This window comes from Hydra vulgaris, chromosome 02 (assembly GCF_038396675.1).
Source record: "Hydra vulgaris chromosome 02, alternate assembly HydraT2T_AEP".
NCBI classification, from domain to species: domain Eukaryota; kingdom Metazoa; phylum Cnidaria; class Hydrozoa; order Anthoathecata; family Hydridae; genus Hydra; species Hydra vulgaris.
The window spans coordinates 70,655,831-70,682,094 of NC_088921.1; the positions used below are offsets into that span (position 1 = coordinate 70,655,831).

The 26,264-nt window shown below is 27.1% G+C and overlaps 1 protein-coding gene across 1 annotated transcript in view; it reads right to left on the minus strand.

Annotated features, from left to right (window-relative positions):
- Window positions 1-400: 400 nt before the first annotated feature.
- The window catches only part of LOC124812786 (uncharacterized), a 40,022-nt gene continuing 14,158 nt past the window's right edge, over window positions 401-26,264 (minus strand). Inside the window, exons 2-3 of the mRNA XM_065791842.1 lie at window positions 22,146-22,234; window positions 401-1,812 (exon numbers count right to left, since the gene is read on the minus strand). Coding sequence (XP_065647914.1) covers window positions 536-1,812; window positions 22,146-22,200 — 1,332 coding nt within the window. The 5' untranslated portion in view covers window positions 22,201-22,234 and the 3' untranslated portion in view covers window positions 401-535. The remainder of the gene's footprint in view (window positions 1,813-22,145; window positions 22,235-26,264) is intronic.

The window sequence follows — 26,264 nt, forward strand, 5'->3', positions numbered from 1 at the left end:
TCCCAATCCAAAACCTCTTATTTTAAAATTTGTAAGATTTCTTAGTTTTCTAAAAATTGCAAAAAGCGCATTAAACGGGTTTCTGAAATAATTCACCCATTTCTAGGAAACCATAACCATTTCTACGGTATAGTTTATATAATTAAAAAAAAGGCTTTTCTACTAAAAAACATTTTAAACAAAGTTCTTTCTGTTAAATTTAAGAAATAGAATCTAATATATAAAGTTCAAAAAAGTTTGATATATAAAAGTTTATACGTGAAAATTTATAATTATATATTTATATATATTTTTTCTATTTTATTTAAAAATATTTCTATTTTATAAAATAATATTATTTCTACATAATATGTAGTTTATTATATTTTGAAATCAGTTCAAATGTAAATACGTAAATTATATAAAAAAAATCTCACAAGCAATAATCGGAAAACATTGACGGGCTTAAGCAATAGCATCTGAAAGAGACAATATGACAGTATAACCCTTAATGTATTCATGATAATTATTGTGCTTTGATTTTTGCTTTGAAAAACTATACTTTGCTTCTTCTTCTTTTTTCTTCTTCGCTTTTTTCAAAACCAACATCTGAGTCCATTATATCATCATAAATTGGTGGGTTTTCGTATTCTGTAGCTTCTTCGTTGTTTAACATACCTAACTCACGGTTAGAATAAAACTGATCTCCTGCAATCTGGTCACCAGGGCTAATCAAATTATTAAACCTATTATTAAGCATTTCTTCTTCTTCGTCGTCTTTTTCTTGTTCGTTAAAAGAGTTAAAGAACAAGTTTTCACCAAATTTACGGCGCTTTGCAGTGACAAATCCATCTTCAATATCTTTTAGTTCATCGTTATTTTCATCTTCATCAACAACAGAAAAATCATGGTTATGAGATTCTGCGTACCTCTCAATAAGCGATAATATTGGATCGAAATCCCTTTGTTCATCATTGTCATCGTCAAGTTCAATGACAAAATCTTTACGCTGACGTTGCTTATCTAAATGACGTTGCTTTTCTATTATTTTTGAATTATTTTCCAGTTTATTTGACTTTACAGATAATAAAATTGTTTTTCGGTTTTTATCTTTGTTACTAGTTTTGATTGTTATACCCGAATTGGTGACTTTTTTATTAGTTATATATTTTGGTTTGTTAATCTTTCTCATTGGAATATTTTTTATTTCATTTAACTCTATGTCTTTTTTTGATTTTATCAAAGTTCTATTGTTTTTTAATAACCCTGATAATTTTTTTTGTAACCCAGGTGAAGTGTGTTGTTTACGCAAAACTTCTTTAAGTTTATGTCTGATTTGCTGTTCAATTTTTTGCCTGCTTAAATGAGAAATAACATTAGGATCTATTTTAGCGAATGCATTAGAGTTAACCCGTGTAAGGTTTATGACACTCTTAAAAGATTTGTTAGAGGCTTTATTTGAAATAAAACTATTTTTTGAGTACACAGATAACTTAAGCAGCTCAGCGCCTAAATCTCCTGTAACACCATTTGTTGGATAAGAGGGTGTCATCGCCTCTCGGAATATTTCTCTAGCTAATAAGTCTTTTCTTGGGTCACCTTTGGAATCAAAAATCTTGTGCAAAATAAAAGATTTTGTTGCCGAAGTCAAAGTTTTTTTTTTAAGAACATTTTTTAACTCGGCTGCAGCACGGTGTATCAAACTCATGTGAATAACATATTTATTGCGTAATTTAAACTTGTGGTTTTCTTTTTTAAAGGTGCTATTGGTATTGATTGCTGAATGTTTAATTCTATTGCTTCTTTTCAAAGGTACTTTGTGAAAGCTGCTAGCTAAAATTTAGGAAAAAAAAGATTATTTCTTTATTACATATTTGATTGCGAAACAAATCCTCACTTAACAGATGCTTTCTAATCTAATTTTTTTTCTTGTTTTTATGACGAAATAGTTATGAAATACATTTGCAATAAAAAAAATTAAGAAATTGATTTAAAAAGAATTTCAATGAACTTAAAAACTTTAAAGAATTAAAAAAACGAAGAAAATTAAAAAGATCTAGTCGACAAAAACTGTTGAAAAAACCATGACAAATAAAATACGAGCGAATCAAAAAAATATTTTTATAAAAAGACGCCAATTAAAATGATACTTTTAAATAAAAACTAATGAAAAAAAAAAATTAATTAAAATTAACATAAAACTTTTTAGACTAAAGTAACTTTTTTTTAAATTTCTTTTTTTTTTTTATCACTGGCACACATATTACAATGCTATCTTTACAGTTATATTATTACAATCTATATAAAGCTAAAAAAAGACAGCTTGTCTTAATATCATGCCTTGTTGTAAAATAAAAAAAGATAAAATAAAAATTTATACCTTCTAATATTTAAACCAAAATATGAAATTAATTATTTTAAAAAGAAAAATCTAAAAAAATGTATAACTTAAAACGTTTACAATTTGAATACGTGATAAAATAGTTTTTTTATAATTAAAAAAGAATTTTAGAAGATTAAGAACATTTAAAAGATTTTTTTTTTTTTAAAGCAAAATTTAAACAAACAAAAGCAACAACATATAATCATAAAATATTTTTTTAGATACTTACACAAAATAATCTTTTTTTAAAAAAAAAAGAGAAAGAGTGTATGCATTATTTAAATTCCGAAAGTTTCTTTTAAATAGCTTTATAATTATAGATAGATCTTGTGTTTTTCATACTTTCATCAAGAATCGAATTCCCTGACATTATTCCCTTCCCTGGCATATTTCGCGCCATTGATAAGGAAGGAGACGTAAACTTCCTTATTAAATTAGTTTGTAATTTATAATATTTCGCATAAATAAAATGTATGTGAAATAATACAAATTACAAAGTAATTAATAATTTTCTTGAGTTCGCTGCAAAATTTTCAAAATATTGTGTTGCAACTTACCCTGTTCACTGCAATTGCACTGCATCTGCAACTTGTTTAAGAGTGGTGTAAGTTGCAACATTTTAACTTTATTTTTACGATTGCGGGATAAGTTTTATATTATATCTATCAATGTTAAATTAATTAATGCCACTATGACTTATTTCATTAACTTTTAATTTTTTTTATAAACTTAGTTTTATAAAAAGTATTTCAACTAGCCCTAGTTTGCCAACTTTTTTTTTTAGATTTGCCGTTAAAGAATAGCCCCAGACTCCCCAATATACAATCCATTGCAAAGTTAGCCTTTACCAAGGTGCTAAGGCCAAGGTTGCTTCTCTTTATCGTGCTTGCTATTATCTTACTCTTGATTCCATTTTCTCCCTCTACAGATCTCTTATTTGTCCCTGTATGGAACATAGTTATCATTCCTGGGCTGGTTCTTCTAAAGATGCTCTTTCTCTTCTAGACAAGGTGCAAAAACGCATCGTAAACGTACCCAGTGAAAAATAAAACCGCGTCCCACATGGGTTCCGCGTGGGTTCCGTGTGGGATTGATGGGATTTATGTGGGACGGATTTTCCCATGTGGTATCCGTATGGAAATTTGTCACCTTAAACCCATGTGGGTAATCCCACATGGGTTACATGTGGGAAACATATGGTATTTACACACATGGGAAATCCCACGTGGGTTTCCTGTGGGATTTGCATGGGAATTAATTTAAAAGCTGGAAACTAAAAAAAAAATTTTAAATCGACATTGCATTGCGTTACGTTTATATTGTGTGAAAATATTTTATATTAATAAAGAGAATGGCAAGCAAGTGTGTAAGTACCACGAATAATTTTTATCTTTCTTTATAGAAATAAGATTAAGATTTGTGCAAATAGACGTATTATTTGGAGGATAATATAATAGTTATTTGAATATAGATCTTGAGTAAATTATTTGCAAACAATTAACTGATGTAAGTTGAAATGTTGTCAAAAAACAAATCTTGGATGCATGGGACACTGCAGTGTCCCACAAAGAAATGCAGGTTTGAAAGTCAAAGAATTCCCAATTTTCTTTATTAAAAAAAAGAAAAAAATAGGATGGAGATGGGTTTCTGTAACTTTTTTTATGCTCCAAAACTTTTAACTTTAGATAAAATAAGGTCCTTAAGACTTAAGGGACTTACGAACTACATTGAGGAACAAAAACAGGATATTTACAGAAACTTTTCAATTTTTAATCTGGAGTACCACAGTGTTATTGAGAATAAAGCCTCTGGGTCCAGTTTTCAAAGTAATATGATCTAAGTAATGTTTAAATAAAATAATATGCCTTAAAATGCATATAGTTATACATATAACTCCTGATAGTTAACTATATGTATAACTAGTTATACATATAGTTATTATTAATATATAAAATATACATAAACTTATTTTTTAAGGTTATGCTTGAACAAATTAGTACCAATTCAAATTCAAGATTTAGTGAAAGTTCAAGTTAATGTTCTTATTTATTCATTGTTTTTGTTAATTTTATATTTATTTGTTCAAATTTATCAGTTAGTACTATATTTTACTACAGTAAGAATGTTTATCATTGTTGAACGTGATTTTATTAGTAACTTAATTTTATTTTCAACATATTTTGACAACACCCTTTATATTTTAAATGATGACAGCTTTACTTTTCTATTGATGTTAAATTTATTACGTTTCAATAACTCAAATTGAATCTTAACTGAATTATTGTAAGCTTTGTAGGGGTTTGTTGTATATCAAATAGTGTTGTAAATAAAGTAAAAATAATATATATATATATATATATATATATATATATATATATATATATATATACATATATAATATATATATATATATATATATATATATATATATATATATACATATATATATATATATATATATATATATATATATATATATATATATATATATATATATATATATATATAAATATAACATTAAAACAATAAAATTGATACAAAATTTCACTTTAAAACGAATACCATTAACATTGTGATGATAACAGCATTAGGAAACTAGTATTTATGTATTATTATTACTATAAAATACTATAAAAATATATGTAATACTATAAAAAAATAGTTTTTTAATTCATTCTATAAAATGGAGACTGACAACTGATGATTAATGGAAATTATAAAAATCATGTATTATTACTAAATACTATATTAATGCTAGTCTACAAAGTTAAAATTAATTTAGAGCATTGTTATTAGTTCTTTTGCGATTCGCACTTCCACTTCTGTCTCTCAAATTTATAAAATAGGTGGTCAAAGCTTGCTCAATAGGTAGGTTCTCAGCATAACAATGCTTTTTTCTTACACTTTCTAAAGAGAAATATGGCAAATTGATTACTTATTTTACTTAAATTGTAGGGTTATCTATGCATAATGATGTCAGATGATGACCCGGTTTATTGAACAACTTCACCCTTTATCAAACTCAGTCAATTTTTTGCCATCTCCCATTGAAAATGATGTCAGTTTTTGTTATCGTATTATGATGGTATATCTGAATTGTTAATATAATATAAAAAATGCATATACCATCAATTTTTTTCTGGTTCAATTATACATTTATTCTCAACAGTACTAAAAGTAAAAAAAAAACAACATAAATTGTTCTTTCAGATAAGCAAGCTAATTTCTGAATTTAAATTGTTTTTCCTATGATCCTCTACAGTTTTAAGCAACAAAAGCAAGAAGTTTTTAGACCACATTGTTGGTGTAAATACCTCTAAAACCTGCTCATAGCTAGCATAAATTGTTTTACTTTTTTTTTAAATAAAATATTTTACTTTTTTTTTTAATTCAATTTTTTAATTGACATTATTTTGGTCTCAACATCCCCTCCCCACTGTCAATTATTGTTAAACTCACACTGCCCCTCTATCTACTGACATCATTTATGGATGATCCCATAGCCTAAATACTATATATATATATATATATATATATATATATATATATATATATTATTTTTACTTTATTTACAACACCATTTGATATACAACAAACCCTTACAAAGCTTACAATAATTCAGTTAAAATTCAATCTGAGTTATTGAAACGTAATAAATTTAACATCAATAGAAAAGTAAAGCTGTCATCATTTAAAATGTAAAGGGTGTTGTCAAAGTATGTTGATAGTAAAATTAAGTTACTAATAAAATCACGTTCAACAATGATGAATATTCTTACTGTGGTAAGAATTAGTACTAGTTAACAAATTTGAACAAATAGATTTAAAATAGTAAAAAAACAATGAACAAATAACTTGAACTTGAACTAAATCTAGAATTTGAATTAATTGGATCTAATTTGTTCAAGTATAACCTTAAAAAATAAGTTTGTATAATAAATTTTATGTATAACTAGTTATACATATAGTTAACTATCAGGAGTTATATGTATAACTGCATGCATTTTAAAGCATTTTATTTAATTTATATAATACTTTAGATCATATTACTTTAAATACTGGACCCAGAGACTTTATTCCCAAATACACTGTGGTACTCCAGATTAAAAGTTTCTGTAAATATCCTGTTTTTGTTCCTCAATGTACTTCTTTAGTCCCTTAAGTTTTATGAACCTTATTATATATAAAGTTAAAAGTTTTGGAACCTAAAAAAAGTTACAGAAACCTCTCTATCTCCCCCCTATTTTAATTTTTTTTTTTTAATAAAAAAAATTTGACTTTCAAACCTGCATTTCTTTGTGGGACATTGCAGTGTCCCATGCATGCATGCTTGGTTTTTGACAATATTAGAACTTGCAACAGTCAATTGTTTGCAGATAATATACTCAAGAACTATATTCAAATATCATATGAACATGTTAGAGAATGTTCATATGATATTTGAACATCACAAATTTAATAATATTGTTGTGATATGTTATATAAATAATTCCATAATAGATTATGATATGAAAATAAGATAGGATATGAAGGCAATGATCAAAGAATAAATTTACTTATAGAAATTTAGATGTTTGTTTATCAGTTTCAGAATATTATATTATGTGTGACCGCGGCCTTCTATAATAACAAGCCTTGACATCGCGCAACAAAGTTGTTAAACTGAAGGCCAATTCCTAATACTGTGTTTACATTTTGTTCTATTAACATTAGACGAAAGTTTGTGTTCGCGCTTTTTTAATAAATCTTTAAAATGTGATTGGTTTATAAATTAAATAGCCCAACATCAAGACGATAACGTTGAAAGGTTCAAGGCGTTAACATTGTAAGGTAATAATATTGTCAAACTAACGATAAGTTTTTTTAATAATTAAAATGCCTTAAAAATGCCTTTAAAATGCTGTGTATCTCTTTGCAAGTCGAACTATCTCAACTACAACAAAAATATCAATTTATACAACTACAATATCAATTACAACTACAACAAAAATATCAATACTCAACTACGACAAAAATATCAATTTATAAATTCCCGAAGAATCTAGAGGAGAGAAAAAGATGTAGTGAAGCTATCCCAAGAACTGGTTTTATTGTTACAGACTATACAGCATTATGTCAACTGCATTGGCCAAATGAAGCACCTTTTGAAAGCAAATATGGGAAGCAACGACCTTTAAACCCACCATCTGTTTTTAAAATATTCCGCCTAGTTGTTTAGCCACACCAGCAAGTAAAGTTAGAAAAAATGTAACTTCAAGCGGTTTTCGAAACATTTTACCAGATGAGTTAAATGATTTTCTAAAAGAGGATGAACTTATATTTGACAATATTCAATCTTTGTTAAGTGATAATAACAATGTTATTGTTTTCCAGCTTAATAAAAAAAGTTTGCACATACAATCAAAAATGTACAAACTTGGTGTTCCATTATTTATTTTAGTAATTTTCAATGATTATTCATTTGTAGCTAACCATAATGGCACAATTTGTAATATTTCATATTTAGCTGTAAACAAATTAAAGTTAATAAAAACAAAATCAGCTTTATTTGAAGCAGTTAGATTTTTGAAAAATAAAGAAAGTTCGCTTCAGTCAAATATTCTATTCGAACACCTTAATGCTATGAGAAAAGTTAATGTTGGTGAAGTTTTATATACTTCAGATATTATATGTAGAGCATATGAGTATTTTGCTATGCGATGAAGTTTATATGATTGTTTGTGTATTGACTACAAGTTGCCAAGTATAAGGACTTTAACCCTGTTGAGATATATTGATAAAACTTTTTTTTTGCTTGAATCAACTTTTGTTGGTGTTTTTTATTGTTGGTGATTTTTATTGTTACCATTTTTAGCAAAAAAAATTAAAAATACAGTTATCTTTCTAATATATAGATATATACTTTGTTATGGTTCTGCTTGTTATTGATACTATTTAATATTACATAAATATTCTTAATGAAATTTGAAATACGAAAAATATGATTATCTTTTAACAACTTTTTGGTTTTCTTTTTATATTTCCGTCTTTACTAGAGATTATTATTAGAAAACATAGACTGCCATTACACCCTACCTAATATAAAAATATATCAATATAAGTAAATGTGAAAGTTTAATCGGCCTTCAGTTTTTACGGTATTTTGCGCGATGTCAAGGCCTGTTATTATAGAAGTCTACATCATTGAAAAAGTAGGTTTTTACATTTTTGTTTTTGTTTTTTTGTTTAACTACTTATCCTTATTGATCACGTTTTTTCAGGATTCTCCTCAGGGGTTCAAGCTCATTACGCATAATATGTGTTCAATTACGCATAATACGTTAGTCATTGTAAGTAATAAATTAGGAAATAATTATTTGTGAAATATTGTAGTCATTAATGACTTCAAACTGGCTAATAATTAAAATTGCTCGACTAATAAGGTTCCTTATTAAAATTAGTTTTTAGTAAAAAAAAATTAGTTTATTTTATTTAAAAAGCAACTTTATGAAAAGCAAAGAAGTTAAATTTTTTGAGTTTTATGGTGTTGTCAAAAGTAAAATGTACTCCATGCTACTCCATGTACAGAAATTTTATAAGTTTTAGATGCTTTAATATGCATAAATGTTTGGGACGAACAAAATTGTTTGAAAACTTGTTAAAAAATTTATATTGAAAAGGCTTTAATTATTTAATAATTATTTTAACGTAATTAAAACATTTGATAAAATCAGAGAGAAGTAATGTCTTAGTAATGTCTATACACTCATCAAAATTAGTTTACTGTCCATAACTTTAGTAACATGTAACTTTTATTAAAGGAAACATGGTGTCATTTTCAGCAAGGCTGCAAGCAACCACTATTAAAGTTGGAAGTTACTGGGAGAAAAAAAAGTTTTTAATGTAAGATAACGATTTACAGACAACTTAAAAGATTGCAAATGATGTGAATCAAGAAAACAAGATAAAGGAAGCAAATTCCAAAGAACTGATGATTGAGAAAAAAAACTAGACGAATATGAATTTTTAGCAAACAAGAGCAAGTCCAACTATGGTTACAATGCATTTTTGCACATTGTCTAAAAGAGAAAGGGCATTATTTGAAGATCCGCTCCAGAAATGGCATTAAAATTCAGTGCAAGGACAAATTTGAAATTCCATACAAGAATTTGAGCAGAAGTGAGATCCTTTTCCCGCTCAAATGCTCTTACCAAGACAAGAATAAATGGTAGTATTATCAGCGAACAATGCTATATTAGGTGCAGAAATTTCTGGGAGATCGTTAATGTAAATTAAAAAACGTATAGGGCCAATGCAAGAATCTTGAGGAACTCTTGAAGTTACAGGAAAAAAAAATGGAGAAGACCAGTATGCCTCATTTTTTCAAAAGCTTTAGAAATGTGGAGAGTGATAGCCTTAGCCACTTCAAATCTACCTAACACATGATAAAACCTATCGGTTGCTACCGTTAACAAATTAGCAGCAGAACGGGAAGATCGAAATCCATATTGATGATCATAAAGTAAGTTAACTAAAGACTCAAAAACTTTGCTTATGATAGAAAGAACACTTATGGGGCAATGTTCAGATCGCTCTCCAAAATTTTAGAAAACAGGGATAACAGATGCCGCTTTCCAGCAGGCTTGAAAACGAAGCTCTGATAAGCATTTGTTAAATAGTTTTAAAAGTATAGACAACAGCTCCGGAGAACACTTCTGCAAAACTATAAAATATGTTATTTGGACCACATTAGTTTTGTCCAGTAAAAGTGAATTCTGGCCCACTGTGCGTGAGCGAGGAAAAAAAAATTGAGAATACAGAAACGAAAAAATCTCCGAAAAATTTAGCAATTATTTTGTAAATATTACCCTAAACCTAGAGTCACAAATAAGCAGTTCGAACAAATTATTTAACAACTGTTAAACTGACCGAACTAGTATATTTTGTGAAAATAAAATCAAGTTATATAAATTCTAAAAAGAAAAATAAATCAATAAAAAATGTATATGTATTAAGGCATTGATGAAAATTCCAGCAATGTAGTAATAGACATATTATCCGTTATAAAAACTTTTTAAAATTCACATACAATAAGAAGGAGTTCTACCAGACAAATTAAAAAATGAGAAAATTTAACCAATATTTAAAAGGTAGACCTCGATTATAAATATTGATTCTTCCAGAGAATCCAAGCTATATCTAACAGAAAATAAAATTTTAAAGTGAATGTCAATAACAAATAGTGAATAACAAGTCAGTCAACGGAGCATGAAATCTTAAACTTTATGAACAACATCAGCTAATATTTAGTCTTTATTGATCTTTTAAAAGCTTTCAATACTGTCAATCATAAAGTTCTATTCGAAAAAATTTAAAAAAGTTGTACAAATGACCAAACTATTAAATGGTTCACAAGTTATTTAAGTAATAGGCAATAATGTGTCATACTTGACGGTATCACTAATTCAATGCTATTAAAAAGAAAATGTGGTGTCCCACAGAGATCAATTCTTGCCTTTTTGTTATTCCTTTTAAATATTAATAATCTTTCTAAAACCAACGCTAGTCTTGATTGTATAATGTTGATGGTACTAATCTGGTTTATTTATCAACTTCTATGATGACCATTTTTTGAGTCAATTTTGGGTCAAAAAGGTCATCGATAAATAAAAGGAATAAAACAAAAAAAGATAAAAAATTTTATTTCAATCAAAGCAACAAAAACTTCTATCAATTTTTTCCTCACTAAGCATCGATTATAAAAAAGTTGAAAGAATCCAAAAAATTAAATTTTTTGGAGTGATTAACGAATAAGATGTTTCATGGTCATAAACGCCATCAACTCTCAAATATCTAAAAAAACTTATTACACTATCTTGTTAATTCTTTTGAAATAAAAGTATTATACCTTTTTATGATGGTGGTGTAAAAAAAATAGTAATTAATATGTAGTGAATATATATTTAAAAAAAAAAAAAAAACTCTAAAAAAGATCGTATTAAAAGAGTTTTTATTCGCTTTGAAAAAAATCTTTGTTTTGAATTAACTAAAAAGAACACAAGAAATGCAGTTATTTGTTAAAAGATTTAAGTTTATGGCAAATGTTTAATGATCAAATATTTGTCAAAATCAAAAAAAAATTATATTTTAAATAAACATTGTTTCGAGTGATTCAAGCTAACTTTTAGTTAGTTCTTATTCATTTTATTTATCTCTGAAGTTTTTGCAGAAAATATTTCATTCTTTATTTTAGAAAATCAATAACTTGTATTTGTAAATGACGAATATTTAGAGCATCAACCCTAACAAAGCTCATAATCGTAAAAGAGTGTTCAATATTAAAAAGATATTTCAAATAGAGCGATATATATATATATATATATATATATATATATATATATATATATATATATATATATATATATATATATATATATATATATATATATATATATATATATATATATATATATATATATATATATATATATATATATATATATATATATATATATATATATATATAGATATATACATAGATGGACAACAAATGGAAAAAATTAAAAAGCACTTTGTGAAAATTTTTAAAAATAATCATCTTCTTATACCCATCAGCTGTAATTTTAAAATTGTTAATTAACTGGACTTAACGTTAAATCTTAATGACAATTCTTTCCAACCTTACTGCAAGATTGGTAATTCCATCAGTTATATAAATGCTGACTCTAAACCACCCTCCATACTAAAAAGTCTTCCTCAATCTATCGAACTAAGATTGTCAACCAATTCTTCTAACGAAAATATTTTTAAACAATCCATTTCTCCTTATCAAGATGCATTAATTAAATCAGATTTTATCTGCAAATTTGTTTACTATTCAAATAAAAAACCAATCCCATTTAAAAATCACAAGCGAAACATAATCTGGTACAACCCTTCTTTCAGTACCAATGTTGCAACAAAAGTAGGCACTCGTTTTTTGAACATGGTAGACCTACACTAAGACATTTAATCAAAATACCATTAAAATAAGCTACTCATGTATGCCAAACATCAAGTCCATCATTAGTTCACTCAATCACAAGATATTATATAGTCAAGGTAAAGATGAGGTAAAAACATGCAACTATGTCAACATATCTATCTGCCCCATGAACAGAATGAACAGAAAAAAGAATTTGCCGATGAAAGAAAATACCGGATGAACAAACCAGAGATGCAGGCTCAAGTCTCGTTAATGAAGTTAGACAAAAACAATACGAAGTTGTGGATAGGCTGGAAGCAGAAATTGTGAACCAATCATCTAATTTGCAAAAACTTGAGAAAATTTTTTCTTTCTTAAAAACTGCAGTATGGCTGAGTGGGGAAAATAATGAACTCATCAAGCGCCAGATTGAGCATATATACAAAACTTACGATGAGCTAAATCCATCGGAAATATTAATTAAGGTGAATTGTCTTCGAGGTTATATGACAGTGTTCCAAACAAACACCAAGAATGATCCGCAAGAGTTAAAGAATTTGAGTGCTTTAGAAGTCTTGTCTTGGATTCTAAAACGGCACTTGCAAAAAAGTGTACCTAATCTTTTTGTGGCCATTAGAATCTTTTTAACAATAGCTGTATCAGTAGCTAGTTGTGAAAGAGCTTCTCAAAGCTAAAATTGATAAAAAGCTATTTTAAACTAAATTGATAAAAACCAATTAACTACAAAAGCTAACGATGAGACAAGAACCCTTATCTAACTTGGCCATTTTATCTGTTGAACATAAAATTTCTTCCAAAATTAACTTTAATAAAAGTGTTGACAATTTTGCATCACTGAAAGCTAAAAAAGGAAAAATGCGTTAACTCTTAGTCATTTCAGCGGTGCCTTACAATTTAAATAGATGTACGTCTTAAACAGTATTTTTTCATTAATTTGCAGATCAATAACTATCTTGCAAGTATGATAGCTTCGTATAATCATATGTTGAATTATTTGATAAATACCTCAATATCTGAAAGTATCTGTAAATATACAAGAGAAATATAATTACAGTAAAGCACAACATTGTATTTTCTTTTATTTACGCGTTTATATAAATATATATATATATATATATATATATATATATATATATATATATATATATATATATATATATATATATATATATATATATATATTGTAGTCTTTTTGTGAATATTTCTTGTTAAAGAGTGCTCAATACCAAAGTAGAGCAATATATAGTAAAAAAACTAAATAATTATAACACTCGATTTATTTAAAACATTACTCCGAGTTTGTTTACTCCGAGTTGTTACAAATCTGATGATCGCTATTTGCGTGAAACTCGGAGTAATGTTTTAAATAAATCGAGTGTTATAATTATTTAGTTTTTTTACTATATATATATATATATATATATATATATATATATATATATATATATATATATATATATATATATATATATATATATATATATATATTGTATGTTATATATTATTGCAAAACACAAGGCTTACTGGCACCGGATCTAAACATACAAGAAAAGCTCCCTTATGGGATTAAATGGGAGCAATGTTCATTTTTGACTCCGGGCGCGAAATTCCTCGCTACGCCACTGGGCATGAAACTTGAAGAACCATAGAAAAAGTTGTTTTTTCTTCGTTAATATACGATGAAAAAAATAGAACAATGCAGTTTGAATAAAAATAGAATATATATATATATATATATATATATATATATATATATATATATATATATATATATATATATATATATATATATATATAATGAAAAAAATAGAACAATGCAATTTGAATAAAATATAAAAAAAGTTTGATGAAAAATATGTTGACCTTTTTTAATCTCAGCAGCCGCATAAATTATCAAAAATTGTTTGATAATTTATGCGATTTATGAAACTTATCAAAAATTACATTTAGATTGTTTTTTTGAACAAAAGATACCTGCAAAAACCGTTAAAAAAAATGTCTATCGTCGGTAACAAAGCCATAAAGGATCGTCCATAAATTACGCAACGCAAAACTTTTTAAAAAAATTGAAGTTGAAGATCATTTTTTCTTTTGCGCAGCGATTTTCATTGAACTTATTGAACTAATTTGAGTTTTGGTTTAATTAAAGATCTGCGACTTTTGATCTTATTTGTTTTTGTTAATTAGTTAAATATAGCGCTGGGTAATTTATGGACAATTCCTAAGTTTAAAAATATTTTTTTAACTTTAGTTTCTAATCATTCTGAGTAATATAGGTTTTATTACCTACCGGATAAATACATTGATTATTTTTAAAGGTAATATATAAATAATAATAAATCATAAAAATAATAATTAATCCAAATAAAAACCCAATAAAGTATTTGAAAAAATTAAATTTTTCTTCTTTTGCAGATTAAAAAATTATTCATCAGAAAGATTTTAAGTAAAAGTGGTAAGAATATGAGTTAAAATGATCGGATAGAGAAATCCAAACAAATTTGCTCATCCAATCAAAATAATGGTTGTTAAAATTAACGGGTTTTTTTTTCTCTTCTATTTCTTTAATAATAATTTTAATGATGATGAGCCTGAAATTTTGGCTGCTTTGAAGTTGGAAGTTGAAAGTTCAACATCCTGACATTGTAAAAAATTTTATTTTTGAAGTTAAAAATTGACATAGCATTGTTCTACTGGGTGATTAGTCGCATAAGACCTCCGTTTTAAAAAATTAGTTAATTGAATGGATAATAGACTATATTTTTAGGAGTAAAAGATAATGCGAATGCAATACTAATTAAACTTGAAATTTCATGAAATGTTATGGGTTTACCTAAATTGTTTACCATAAAAGCATTTGTAGCATAATTATAAAATATTTTAAATGGTTTAAAATACTTTAAATGGTTGCAGTGAGGTAGTAATGTCATAATAACAACCTCTTTTTGTTTTTCTAGATCAATTGTCCTTATAAACAGGTGTGTCTCGTATAAACAGGTGTGTCTCGTATAAACAGGTGTGTCTCGTATAAACAGGTGTGTCTCGTATAAACAAGTGTGTCTCGTATAAACAGGTGTGTCTCGTATAAACAGGTGTGTCTCGTATAAACAGGTGTGTCTCGTATAAACAGGTGTGTCTCGTATAAACAGGTGTGTCTCGTATAAACAGGTGTGTCTCGTATAAACAGGTGTATCTCGTGATTGTTTAATATCAATAAGAGAGTTTGCTAATCTGAACACTTTGTTAATGTAAAAAAGTTTTGCGTAAATAAATAAAAACTATCAGATGCCATCCAACATGTCACATGGCTGTTTCAACTATTGCTAAAGAAGTACCATTGAGTCTGTAAAATGCATTCCAGAAAATAAACATTTGAAGGAATAACTTAAATATTTCCTACTTTTTATACTATACAATAACCTGTCTTATCAGATGTCATTAAAACTAAAATTTAATTTTTTAATAATTTCTTACAGATTTTTTTAAAAACTCTGCGACATTTTTTTTATTAAAACCTTTAACGTGTGAAAAACTGGATGCTTCTGATCTATGTTAAGAAAGATCTTTACATCTATTGATAAAACCGTGCAACCCATCTTCTCCAACTTTTTCCGTGATTGTGAAATAGTTTTTTTATTATGTTCAGCAAATTCAAAAGCTGATTTTTTTAACTGAGTGCGAGTAAAACCATATTGTATCCTTGAAGCCTTTACTTAAAAATCTTTTAACAATTTATCTTCTTTAAAACTTGTCGTAAAACGTAAAAGCTTGTCGACTTTAATAGTTTGGAGCTTATTTTATTTCATCAAGATTGATTAGCTTTTTTCACATACCGTCGCACAGTGACTCAAAACAACAACAAAATGGTAATAAACCCCTCACAACTTTTCTATAAATTAAGTGCCCTTTTTTAAATAATATTAAATTGCAATAATTTTTTATTTCAAAAGAATAAATAATTTTTTAATAAAACTTTTATTTTGTATTTTATAGTAAAAAGAAGTGAAAAAATTTGATATTGTTTTCAAAGAAACCTGAAAAATGTGAGATTTTTATTTAACTAAAATAGAGTAGTTTTAATTTAAATAAAAGTGTATATTTATTTTGATAATCTTTTGGCTCTATATATTTCAAATTTACTAAAAAGAAAAAAAAAGTCTGATTTCTTTGTTTAAATTTAAAGACTTTTTTAAAAAAAAGGCAGCAAGTAATTGTATTTTTTTGGTTTAGGTGTCAGCTGAAAAAATGTTCCACCAAGTTCCTAAAATATATATATTTTCTAGTTAATTAACAATTCTACTTTTAAAATATAAAGGGATTATTGCGGGCTCCCGCGGTAATGGAAGTTATTAAAGAAATACAAATGTTGTTAAACACAAAAAACGTTTTCCGCCATTTCTGATAGTATTCTGTTATAATCAAAACAAATGAAAATGGCGGGAAACTTAAATTTTAATTTTTTGCTTGTATTACTTGTTCTAATATAGTTTTTGAATCATAAATATTAAATAAAGTTTTTAAAAACGTACTTCTGTCATTATATACTATTTAAAAGTTTGTTAAAATATTTATTGACAATTTTAAAGAACGATTTATTATTCGAAAAGTACATCATGTTTAAAAAAGCTTTACTGAACAACTTTATTATTTCCTGTAATATAAAGTTAACTTAGTAATATCGTGTTTTTACAGGATGTAACAATGTGACAATTGATAAAGCCATAACAAAATAAAATTTTAAACAGTGTAAAGTACAAAAATATATTATGTAATTTAAAATGTTTCTGATATATTAGTTTTATTATATTGATGGTTCTTGAAAACAATAACAATGAAAAGATTAGATCTTATCCCAAATATACGTGAATTAGGAGTCGATAATTAAGATAATGGAAGGATTTACTTAATGAAATACAAAATACTGAAGAAATTCGCAAAGAAAACTTAAATAAAGTAAAGGTTGCTTTAGTTATATTTATTTCAAAGGTGAAGAAAAAACTAAAACAATGTGGACGAAATTACGATACATTTATACAAAAAGAAAATCGTTGGCTTCATAGAAATCTTATGAACAATAATAAATAGCCATTTTGGTTCTGGAAGGCCCCATAAACGATGGAGTGTTTTTGAAGAGCGAAGCAAAAGAAAAAAATAAAATAAAAGAACTAGTCATTGAACATCATGAAGCTCTATTTTCAGCTTCTGCAAAAAGTGAAAATGTTGCTGGAGAAAAAAAAAAGCCTCTATTTAAAAAAATAATATTTCTAATGTTTTAGAGAGTTTAGAAAAAGTTTATGAAACTTTGGATAAAACCTTTCCCATTAATATGAGTGTAGAGGAGGCTCTTGCGTCAAAAATGAACACTGATCTCAGCGATAAACAATATCAAATGGTCAAAAACTCAGCTCTTGTACACAATGTACATATTTATCCTACCTTGAACAATATTTTTGAAAATATTTGGAGTTTTATATGGCAAAATTGGTTTTGATGGAGCATCAAGCCAAAGTATTTATAAACAGAAATAAGAGACAAGCAACACAAGTATAGAACTTAAAAGTGAAGAAAATCTTTTTAGTACAGCTTTTGTGCCTCTATTGCTCAAAGTAGAAGATGACGAAATTTGGAAAAATGGAAATCCTTTAAGTTGTCACTTTTGTTGACATCTTCATCTACAATATAAAAAAGAGAGTCCAATTTTATCCAGAGAAGAAGAATCAGATCTAAAAAATCAAATAAATACTTTTGATATTGCAGGAAGAAAGATGACCTTTAATATCAGCTATTGAGTTGATCTTACAATGTTTGATAATAGTAGTAAACGCACTTACAGAGATAAAATCCACTCAATCCTACAATGTGCGCAATGCAAAACCCTGGATATAATGCTTGGAATTTATTCTTCATTTGAGTTATAAAATTGAAATTAAAAAGTATAAGCCAAAAACAATTGAGGAAAAATTATCTGTAGACTTAAAAAAAAGAGATTCAGGTACTCTTCAGAGAACGGTTAAGGCTATATGTTGACATGCCTAAAACTGGATCTGGAAATACCAATGATGGCAATACTGCAAGAAGAGCATTTAAAAATAGTTAAGTTTTTTCTGAAATTACTAAAGTTGGTTGTGATATAATTGAAAGATTGCATAATATTATCATAACCATATCTTGTGGATATCCTATTAATATCAATGAATTAGATTTATAGTGCACTGAAACAGCTAAACGTATAGTGAGTTTGTACGACTGGTATGTTATGCCTCCTACTGTACATAAACTACTACTGCATAGTTCTTCTATATCACATAAATTACCTTTGCCTATCGGGGTATATTTGGAAGATGCATCGGAGAGTTTAAATAAACAGATAAGAATTTCTAGACTTCAAATTTCTTCTAATTTTTGCCGTTTTTTGATCGTCCTGAGTCACTGTGCGTCGTAAACTTTTAAATTAGCGATTGACCGAAATTCCTTTTCGGTATCAGTTTCGGTCAAAATTTCAATTTGAATCGATAACTAATTTTTGATTTCCATACTTTTAATGAATTTAGTAAAAAGTAAATTTCGTTTGACATACCAAAACATACCGAAAACTTTGTATGATTTTGAACTTTTATGTATTTAAAAAAGTAGTTATTTTTAATGATTTCCACTAAATATTTTACTATTTCTAAATGAAATTTTAAGCCCATTGTTCACAAATTACTTAACTTTTTAATTAGCAAGTAGCGTGTTTCCTTATCTGGGTAGCTTAGTAGGATAGCTCAGCGTCAAATGAGTTGTTAAAACCCGGGCTGTTTTCGATCCGTATTCGAATTCAGTCGCCGCCAACTCAGCGCTTGAGTAGTGCTTCGGTACGCAAAAATGTCGGTCAATAATGGACGCCACTTTAGATTAGCCTTTAAGACTATTTGTGGATGTCCCAATGCTGAGCCAAAAATGTAAATAACTATATAATTGTATAATATATTGGATATAAGAGCGATGATATTGACAGTGCCGCCATATATGTAAACATTAATCTCTTTGCAGATGACACATTAGTCTATAACGTAACAATTATGAAGAATCAATGATATAATTGAATAATGAATTTTATTTTCGAACATTATACTTTGCCGTTAAAGAAATGTTATAACCTACATAAATTTACAAATAAAATTAATGGCCGGAGCAAGAAGAAGACATTATTTTTGACTTATCACCGAGTACCAAGTTTCAATATATATTTTTTACAAATTTTCTCCGAGAGGATAAAGTATAAACTAAGAAATAAGATAGTTGTTATCAAAAGTATTAACATGAAAATAAGATCGTCTTAATTATTAGGTAAATGAATAGATAAAACAAAAAATAAACAAGCAAAACAAAAAAATAATGAAGATTTATGTAATTAAATTTAAGATTAACTTAAATTAATTACAGTTTTTTAGTTGATGTAGTGTTTTAGATGATTTTATTTTATTGATCTGTTTTAAAAGAAACACTTAATTGGAAGTACTCAGTGTCTTGTTTATTGAAAATGGATTGAAACTAAATGCGAGTAAGTCAATTAGTATGTTGACTACAAGTTTCAAGGTAAAATATTTAAGTATCACTGAAAAACATCCTAAGATATGTGTCAAGCTTGAAAATGAAGTAGTTAAACTCAGTGAATGTATAAAATACCAGGGCATTAAAATTGACTGCCATTAATTTTTCTGAACACATTTGGTATAGTGCAGCCAAAATTGGCAAGATGTTCACAAATACTAATGATATGTTAACTAGATTAAACTAGCCATCTGCAAATGAAAGTTCAATTAAAAACTCAAATAAAAATCCAAATAAAAGTATTTTCAACTATACACAGTACTATTCAACTACAGAAAATGTCTTTTTTATTTTTTCATATAAAAACTATAAAGTACACAATTATTTCACAAGAAATAATTGTGTACTTTATAGTTTTTATACAAAATAATTATTACTTAAAAAACAAGTACAAGAAAAGCGGATAAAGGTCTATCTTTTACAATAGGATAAAATTGTACAACAAATTACCAACTGAATTTAAATCTCTTAACGGGAGGGAATTTAAGAACTGATTCGCGAAGCTTTTAAAAGAAAAAGAATATTGATAAAAAAGACATGAAACATTCTGAACTTCTTTTGAACGTTTAAGGGACATCTTTTTTAGGTCACGTGCCTCCTGGGCTGTAATGGAAAAACTAAAGGAAATACCAATAATCAGAATAATAAATTGAACTTTTTAAACTCTCTACCATGATCTTTATAAAAAAATTTTAGCCCACTGAAAACAAAAACTGCTCTGAAAAAGTTGGTAATTAAAATTTTTTTGTAATTTCAACTATAAATAGAGATGGCGGATATGTAAACACACAAACCTGATTACGATGAACAAATTCCTTTGAAAAAACTCATCTTTATTACTGTGGTTCTCAATTCACTGCGTCGAATTCCAGCCCAATATTATATGAGAGTTAACTAATTTCCGTATCCGCTTAGCGCATACGGAAAAAAGTAAAGTATGCATAAAAAAGTAAATATAAAAAGTATATATAGAAAAATAATATATAAACATATAAATATATAAATATATAAATATATAAATATATAAATATATAAATATATAAATATATAAATATATAAATATATAAATATATAAATATATAAATATATAAATATATAAATATATAAATATATAAATATATAAATATATAAATATATAAATATATAAATATATAAATATATAAATATATAAATATATAAATATATAAATATATAAATATATAAAATATATAAATATATAAATATATATAGAAAAAGTAAAGTATACATAAAAGTTTAATTTCTAAATAAATTTCAGTTAATTTCTTTTTATTAAAGTTAGGGTGCTAACTAATAAACTTGAAATTTAGGATGCTGACAAATAAACTTTAAATTTGTTTAATTTCATATTAATGTAAAAAAAAATATTTTTCTGTATACTTTTTCTTATACTATTACATGTTTAAGAATGTAAAAAGCAAATTATAAATATTTAAATTTTGAATAATTTTAAAAATTTTTTTTAATGAAATATATGTATTTAATCTAAGTAAATAAATCCGCCGTTTATTTTGAAAGTGGCTTAAATCACTTTGTTATTAAATAGAGATTTTTAAAGGTTTGTGTTTTCACATATTTTCACATACTTCTTTTCAAAATATCTCAATAATTTTCAACACAATTGGTTTAATTTATTTCACAAGAAATACCGTTACATTGTATTCATTGAAATCAATAACTTGATTTTTTTTTTTGAAAAGGTGCTACATATATATAAATAAACGTCTCAAATATTATTTCTTTTTTTTGTCTTAGCATATATTAGGCATCAGTGACGGATCCAGGGGGAGAGGGTTTCACATCCCCTCCCCTACCAGAATCTAAAAGTCCGAAAACTTCTTAGAAATGGAGGACCATTTTTTTTTTAGGAGTCGCAAATTTGATACATAATACAAAAATATTTAAACCCTTTTCCAAAAAAAATTCTTAGATCCGTCACTGTTAAGCTTGTATTATAATAAATACTCGCAAGATACAAAGCAAAGAAAGATTTTACTTCATCAGCTTTTTTCACAATTTTTTTATTAACTTTTTTTACAAATCAATTTTTTTAATGAAAAAATTTTTCAATAAAAATATAGTTACTATAATAGTTATGATTGCTTACTGAATGGTTAAATGAAATTTTGCCTTATCATATGTTACAACTAATTATGAATAAATAAATGTATTAATAATAAACAACAAAAAACAAAACAAAAAAAATACCTTTTGTTGTCAACATTACTATCATTATTGAAATAAGTAAAACGTTTTTCCGCATATCCGACAATTTTTTTACAAGTTGCTTGCATTATCTGTGAAACATAGATATACATTAAAACAGAGAATATACATTTGAAAAACGTTGTTCTACTGAATTATATTTTAGTTGATTATTGAACTCTCTTATTAAAAAAAATTCATTCTGTACTGAAAGCGATAGACAGATAGTTGTATCAAATATGTTTTTCAAAAACAAACACGTTGATTTATACCTACTTTAATCCTAACCATAATAGTTTTAGAGGTTAACGTCCTAAATAGCTCTAAATAAAATCTTTCGTAAAAGATCTCATTTTTCAACCGGCTATAATGTGCCCGGGAATCTAGATTTCCTAGTCAAAATGCGGGAAGTTTATTTTAAAAAGAACAATTAATTAAAAAAAAATAATTCATAAATTGAATAATTTTTTCTAAGATTTTCTTATTTACTTGCTTTAATTTTTTGATAAGTCCAAACGTGTTAGAATGTTTCATTTTATAGCATAAGAGAAAAAAAATGAGAAATGGAACTTTAAAAATAAATTACTAGTAAATTTGAAAATTTTTTTTTTTAGAAAAACAGTTGTCGTAAAAATTGTTAAACATTGTAAAAAAAATTTAATTTAAAAAATTTAAAAAAAAATATTTTAATCATAGTAATAATAATATTTTCCAAAACATAAAAAAAAATTCGAATTATTAGAAATTATAAGAAATGTCGGTGAAGCAAGTTGAAAATTGGAAAAAAATCATGGAACTTAAAGCAGTCTCAAATACTATTAAAATTTTATCTTTTGTTTCAAGGGTTACAAAAAGATATAAAAAAACAATAAATAGGTGGTAAATAAGAACTGTTGTTCTTTTGAAAAAGATCCTTGACTGTTTCCAATATTATGGTAAGAAAGTGAAGAGATTCAATTGGATTGGGGATATACGTACCTATCATTTTGTTGAGAAACCAGGCATTAATCCTTTGATCATTCTATTACATGCTTTCACATAATAGAATGATTTTCTTCACCCTTTCATCTTTCTCTTTGTACTTTATTGTTCTCCTTTTACTCAAGTCTTCACTCTTTTAGATGTAATCTCTGATCAAATTGACTTGTTATTAGTAACTTTAATACTAATCACACTGAAAAACTTGGCTTAAACAACTGACCATGCTGGCGCTAAAGCCTGTAACTTCTGAATTTCTCAAACTCATACTTAGATAGTTAACTTTGTGGCTCGTTTTCTAGACAACACTAATCACTAATAACTATTCGATTTGTGTCTAGTCTCTGACCGTAGCATGTGTTTCGTTTCTCCTTTTCTCCATTAAGTTGTTTCCGACCATGAAACGATCTCTATAAATCTTTCATCTCGTATTTCTTCTTTGGACTTACTACCCTAAAACAGACCGGGAATCTGATGTTTTTTTCTCTCCGCTGTTATTTTTTATTTCTAGTTGATGCCAAGTCAAACTTTGACAATAGTGGTTTCACCAACTATTGTCTGATCAGTCTACCTGTTATTAGCAATGTCTTTTAGTCTTGCATCCATAAATTTCTAACATCCCATCTTGCTCTACGACTGATTTATTAACTGTTGTGACTAATGTTTTCGCCTATATCGTCTATTGTGAAAGATGTTTTCGTCTATTAGATCGAGGCTAGTGAAGTAAACATAGTTTGGCATGCTGGTCTTTTCCATAAACTTAATTCTTATAGTGTATCTGGGAAAGTTCTTGAAAATATCAAGTCATTACTTTCTAACCGCTTTATTAAAGTCATTCTAGAAGACCAACACTCTTCTTCATTTCCTGTAACTTCTAGGGTACCTCAAGGTTCTATCCTGTTTTTTTTCTTAACTATATTAATGATCTTTATGACAATTTCACATCTAAAGTGGCTCTATTTGCTAATGACTTTATACTCCAGCCTCGACAAAAAATTTTCTCTTTTTTGATTGTTTAGAACAAGCTGTCGATCTTAAATCTGATCTCACCTCTGTAACAGATTATGGCTTGCAGTGGCTTGTGAATTTTAACTCCAACAAAACTCATTTATTTGCTACAAACAACTATTGCAATACTGCCGACATTAATGAAGCCTATATTAATGAATGGCAACCCTCTCACTGAGTCCTCTTCTTTACATCTTCTTGTTCAATATTGTTCGACAATGACCTTTCATGGAAACCATATATACAATTGATTGTTAAACTAGCATCTATTAAGGTTGCTTCTTTTTATCATGCTTGCCATTTTTTCACTCCTGATTCCAGTCCCTGTCTCTACAAATCTCTTATTTGCCACTGAATAGAATTCTGTTTTTATATTTGGGCTGGTTCTTCTAAAGATGCTCTTTCCTAATCTAGACAAGACCTAGATTAGGAAAGAGCATTGCTTTTCTAAAAATACTATCATGGTCGCTGCTCAAAGGAGAAATTATCTCTAGTTCCATTAACCAAGTTCATTCTTACTTGACTCGTCATTCAGCAAAGTCTTATTCTTTTACTGTATTTGTCCCTGCAATCTCAAAAAACTTTTGTCTAGTTTTTTTTCCCACACTTCGACCGTTTGGAGCTCTCTCTCATGTTAATGTTTTCTTGACTCATACAACCTACAAGTTTTCAAGTCTTTTGTCAACCATTTGCTTTCTCTTTAACTCTACTCTTTTTTTTCCTAGTAACTCCCAAATTAATAGTAATTACTTGCAACCTTATTCAGAGTAAATCAAAATAAAAATAAAAAAAATTACAAGCCTTTCTAAGCAATTAATTACTCAAATCGTTCTACCAAAAAATAAGAAGGAAAACTTTACACGTAAGTTTTGACATAATTAAATGGCTGCATTTTGACGGACAATAAGACATATAAAATATGAGTTTAGTCAACTTCTTGGTGAAATTTTAAAAGTCTTTTGACTTTTTGATTTCTTTCCAAAAATTATATTAGTCTGGTACAATTTTTTATTTCAACAAAATATTATATTCATTAAAAGCTAATCATTTTTATGTGAGGTGCATAATGATTAAAAAATAATTATTTTAACATTTTGGGACCGTCAAACATTATTTAGGGGTTGCAAATTGTAGTTTTCGCGCCTGTTTTTTAACATTTTTCAAGATTTCAATGTCAGTTTTTTAAAATTCATTTAAGAACTTTTTGTATTCTATTAAGTAAAGTATTACAGGTAGAAAATATTTTTATTAAGTAAAGTATTACAGGTAAAAAATTGGGCTGAAAGAAAAATGTTTTGGGGTTGTACAGAACACAAATTATTAATGCACAAAATTGCCAAAAAACAATGGTAAAAAGAATTATATGTTATTTAAGTTTTCCTTTTTTCCGACGAGAGACACCCATTTGCGATGATTGTCAACAATATGAAGAACGTTTTATAACTACTTTGAACCTTTGACTTTGTTTTTAAAGTCTTGGATCAGCTTGACTCCTCGTTCAACGCAGTCATTAACCACTTCTAAAATCTCGACTAATTTTTTAACATAGTTATAGTCCTTCATCTTTGTCAAATGATAAACAGGTAGTTGCAACCAATCCACCTGATTGGGTTTCATTTTGAGTAAATCAAACAGTAGCCAAGAATTTGGCCAAGAGTTTTCAAAGCTTGATTTGTTCGTTTCTTTTGATGTTAAACAACTTCAAAGCTGCGGCAGAACGTTCGATTGCAGGAATAAATTTATTAAACAAGATGAAGACAACTAACTTAGTTAAATACCAAAGATGACTGTAACACGACTGAAGGGCAGCATCTGCTACTGTACTATCAAATTCACGATACCACTGCATGTCAATAATGTACTGGCAATCAACATTTGGTGCAATGATGGGAATCTTAAGTTTATAGCGTTGGTCCTGGTTGAGCCTGTTAATTTGCTTGTCCAACATTACGTACTTAAAGATGTATAAGTCATTGTGCATGAATCTTGCACGATGATAAGAACTGGGCTTTATAAACCAAAAAGCCTTTTCATCTTGTAATTCTCCGTCAAGGTAAACAATTACCTGTTCAGTAAGTTCCCGATAATCTTCTCTTGGAAATGTTTTTTTTTGATAATTGCTTGCCCATTTTAAGA